The sequence below is a fragment of the Nymphaea colorata genome, chromosome 8, assembly GCF_008831285.2.
Source record: "Nymphaea colorata isolate Beijing-Zhang1983 chromosome 8, ASM883128v2, whole genome shotgun sequence".
NCBI lineage: Eukaryota > Viridiplantae > Streptophyta > Magnoliopsida > Nymphaeales > Nymphaeaceae > Nymphaea > Nymphaea colorata.
Genome location: NC_045145.1, coordinates 18,556,295 through 18,560,031, shown reverse-complemented (window position 1 = coordinate 18,560,031; position 3,737 = coordinate 18,556,295). Strand labels below are relative to the sequence as shown.

The 3,737-nt window shown below is 40.5% G+C and overlaps 1 protein-coding gene across 1 annotated transcript; it reads right to left on the bottom strand.

The window, feature by feature from the left end:
- Positions 1 to 678: 678 nt before the first annotated feature.
- LOC116258419 (FCS-Like Zinc finger 6-like) lies at positions 679 to 2,362 on the bottom strand. The gene is made up of 2 exons (XM_031635565.2): positions 1,818 to 2,362; positions 679 to 1,121 (listed from the first exon to the last, which is right to left on the bottom strand). The coding sequence occupies exons 1-2, from the start codon at positions 2,213 to 2,215 to the stop codon at positions 968 to 970; spliced, it is 552 nt and encodes a 183-aa protein (XP_031491425.1). The 5' UTR covers positions 2,216 to 2,362; the 3' UTR covers positions 679 to 967.
- Positions 2,363 to 3,737: the final 1,375 nt, after the last annotated feature.

Here is a 3,737-nt window from a genome sequence, read left to right as displayed (position 1 = left end):
TTCCACACCATTTAGTCGGCAGCTTCAATTATTTAATCTTATATATATAATATATAATATATAAGAAATAAACAAATGGAAAAAGAGAATGAAGGGTTGTGATAAAAGTGCACCTGATCTTTGTGCGTGTGTGTCCGCGCGTGCGTATCATTGTAATTATTTTATTATAATTACAAATATTTAAAGCAATATGATTTAAAAAAGAAAGTCCATTTTCCTTTTTCTAATTTCCAGTTCTCTTATATTTATATTTATGCATGACTATCGTGGTTTTGCCTTGGCAAATAGCAACCCAACGATATAAATTCACTAACTTTTTCTTTTCACGAATAAATAAATCAGGGGTCTAATGGCCACTAACCTCCTCACCAATATCAAGAACAAGACTGCTGACTGGAATCTGTTGCAGTCACGAGCATTAGAATGAGTGAAGAAGATCATAATATGTCTAACTAAACCTTTCTGAACATGAAGATACATAACAATGGCTGCTGGTTACCTTTAAAGGCTCGAATCTAAGAATGAATGAAGTTTGAATCTAAGAATGAATGAAGTTTCAATCACAGACGGAAGAAGAAAGACGGAAGAAGAAAGACAAGACAACCAAGTTTTTTTTTTTTTTTTTTTTTTTTTTCTTTTACCATCTTTTCACATGAAGAAGTAAGAAGTCCAAGACAATAACAATTAAGTTTTTATCCTTTCTTTTCCCTTTTCTTTTTCACTTCTTTTCTCTCAAAACTCATGCGAACATTGGATTCCCATCTAAGGAAAATTCTTGCTGCACCCTAGCCAATCATACAAGGAGCTAATAATCTTCATTTCCCCAACTTTTTTTTCTAAAAACAAGGACCTAACTCCACTTTTAACTTCAGAACTAGTTCTGCCCTTGCTACAAATTATAAAAATACAACAGGACATATTTATAGGGTAGAACATAGAAAACGACAGCTGAACGATGAGTACATCATCATGCTGCAGCAACTGTTTCTCCTTTCCCGGATGGCTCAGACCCAGCAGGGACTGCCTCCTTCTTCATGGATGTCATCGAGCACTTCTCCTTCTTCTCATCGATGTTCATCTGCTGCTGTCTGCACTCTAGACTACAGTATGCAGTATCACCCCTGACCAAAACAAAAAGGAGCAACGAAACAAAGCTAGAGTTAGCTGAGGAAAATCTTTTTATCAAAATATATTGGTGACTGGCGAGAGGAAGGAATCTACGGAGTTTAAAGAAATCATTTCCAATAAGGATGACAACATGCTTCTTCCTTCTAAGTTACACCTTCCAATCCTCTTTCAATATATATATATATATATATATATATATATATATATAGCATGAGAGAGAGATGATCTGCAGAAATAAGTTCAGAAAGAAAAGGAGAAGATAGAGAACTAGTCCCTGACAAAGATCTGTAGCAGGTAAGTATGATTGAATACAGGAATCATGGGAATTACTTGCTTTTATGTTATTGAAATGTAAAATTTTCCTGCTATTGTTGATCCATACCAACCTACCAGCTAAAAAAATTTTGAGAACCCCAAGGAAAAATCTCACTTGTAAAGCGATTAAAGTATCAAGCAAGTGATATCTCGCTAAGAATCGAGAACATAACTCATAAAACCTGTAGTCTAACATCTACCTAAGATCGAGTACCCAATTTACAACATAACATCCATCTACGAACGAAATCGCGAGCATATTCTGGCAATAAATATTCGTCTCATAAAAGTCGCGTTATCGAGGTAGTATACTTTCCAAAATGGTTCTTGGATCTCTTCAGCAGAGAGGGAGAGGGAGAGGGAGAAGAGCCAACCTGTACATGTAGATGTCGCGGCCGGGGCCGATGCGGCGCTTGCAGAGGGAGCAAGCCCTTAGGAAGTGGCTTGCTTCCATGAAGTCCGCCGAGTTCCTCCTCCCCTTGGTGGTGATGGCCCTCGGCGACAAGCCACCGGCGGCAGCAGAAGCAGCAGCAGCAGCGGAAGGGTTGTAACCTCCGTTGGCTGTTGGTCTCTGAAGATGCGGCTGCTGAAACCCACTAGCAGAGCCGGAGGCCCTTCGCTGCTGGTGCCCCTGCTGCTGCTGCTGCTGCTCGATCACCATGGCGATCGCAGCCCCTGCGTCCGGAACCTCCAGGTTGAGCTCCTCCGCCGATAGCGCCCTCATGCTCGTCGTCCTCCTCATCGGCGGACGCGGCCTCTTCCCCAGCAACATCCTCCCTCCCTCCCTCTCTCTCTCTCAACAGAGAGAGCACAGAGAAAACACCCTCTCTTCGCTTCCTTCTCACACTCTCACCTTAGACACACCCACCTCTCATTCTCTCTCTCTCTCTCGGGGAAGAAGAGGAAGAGGAGAAAGGGGAAGGCGCTCTGGCAGGCCTGGGAAAGGCTAAAAATGGTGGAAGAAGGAATCTGGACCGTCCATTGTGGGGGCATCTCCAAACAGGGGTGGGGTCCACGTATCTGTCTCTTTCATAACCTTGCAGACAAGGCCAAATGAACAAGAAGCCCTTTTCCTTCTTTCTCTTTTTTTTTTTTAAAATCCCCCACTTTATTTTCTGCAGTAATTTCTAAAACTCGAGCAAACTTTGTCGAAACTAAAACACCTCACACAGGTCTCTCACAGTTTCCAGAAAGCCTCCCTTAATTAGCTTTCCCAAATGAGTTTATCTGCCTAAAAATAAACACAGTGTGGAACTATGAAAACTTCATGGCTCGTTTTCATATTTTGGGTAAAAGCTTGGGGTTTCATAGATATGTAAAATTGCCCATTTATTTTTTATTAAATTGAGCGAATATTAAGACTGGGTTTGGTGGGTTTTTACTGTGTGGACTTCCTGCTCCGATTCCACCGCCAAGCTGCGGGGTCCGTACCGGTAAAAACTGGCGGCTCCTTCCGCTTTCAATGCCCGCCGGCCACCGGCATTACTCCAACTCCACCCGATTCAACCCGGATCGTTGCAACCGTATCGAAAATTTAGTTGACCCGATAAATCAAAACTCACCAGACCAGGTTCTTGTGAAAACTTGGTTTATATGTTTGAATGACCATACAAAAGCTAGATTTTTCTTTGAAACCTGGCTTTAGATTGCATCACAAAAATGGGTTTTCAGTATATATGCCTCTAGACATTAATATCATTTGAATCTTAGAAAGCAGTTAAACTACTGCAATCCTGCATATGCATAAGTTACCAAACCATATATGTAAATGAATTTCTCAAGCGCATGTTGTTTATATTCCATTCCTTCATTGTCCAATGCAATCAGGCGGGGCTGGAGATCGGACAGGTGCTCACATAAAATATTTGGTGATGTTGTTAATCAAAGCATATCGGTTGTACTTTACATAATATACTTTTTCCTGAAAAGATGTTAATGATTGTGTTATAGTTTTTGTGACTTTGCGCGGAAACAACCTCTCTCAACACTTCTTTTTGTTTTTGTATATAGGGGACTTCTTGACCCTCAATTTTGTTATATATTTCTCATTTTATCGGCTCTCTCAACACTTTCTTTTTTCCAATGCTAGATGCCAAATTTGATTCTTGGGACTAAAATAACTTTCTTAGTCTTTTGCTTGGGTTTGGATATTTAAGATCTGTATCCAACAATGTTGTTAAAACTTAGGGCACGTTTAGATCACATGCTCGGGTTTGGATTCAAAAATGGTATTTAATGCTTGTTTAGGAGACAGTTGAAATCGGGTTTGTAAGAAAACCCGATTTTTAGAAGGG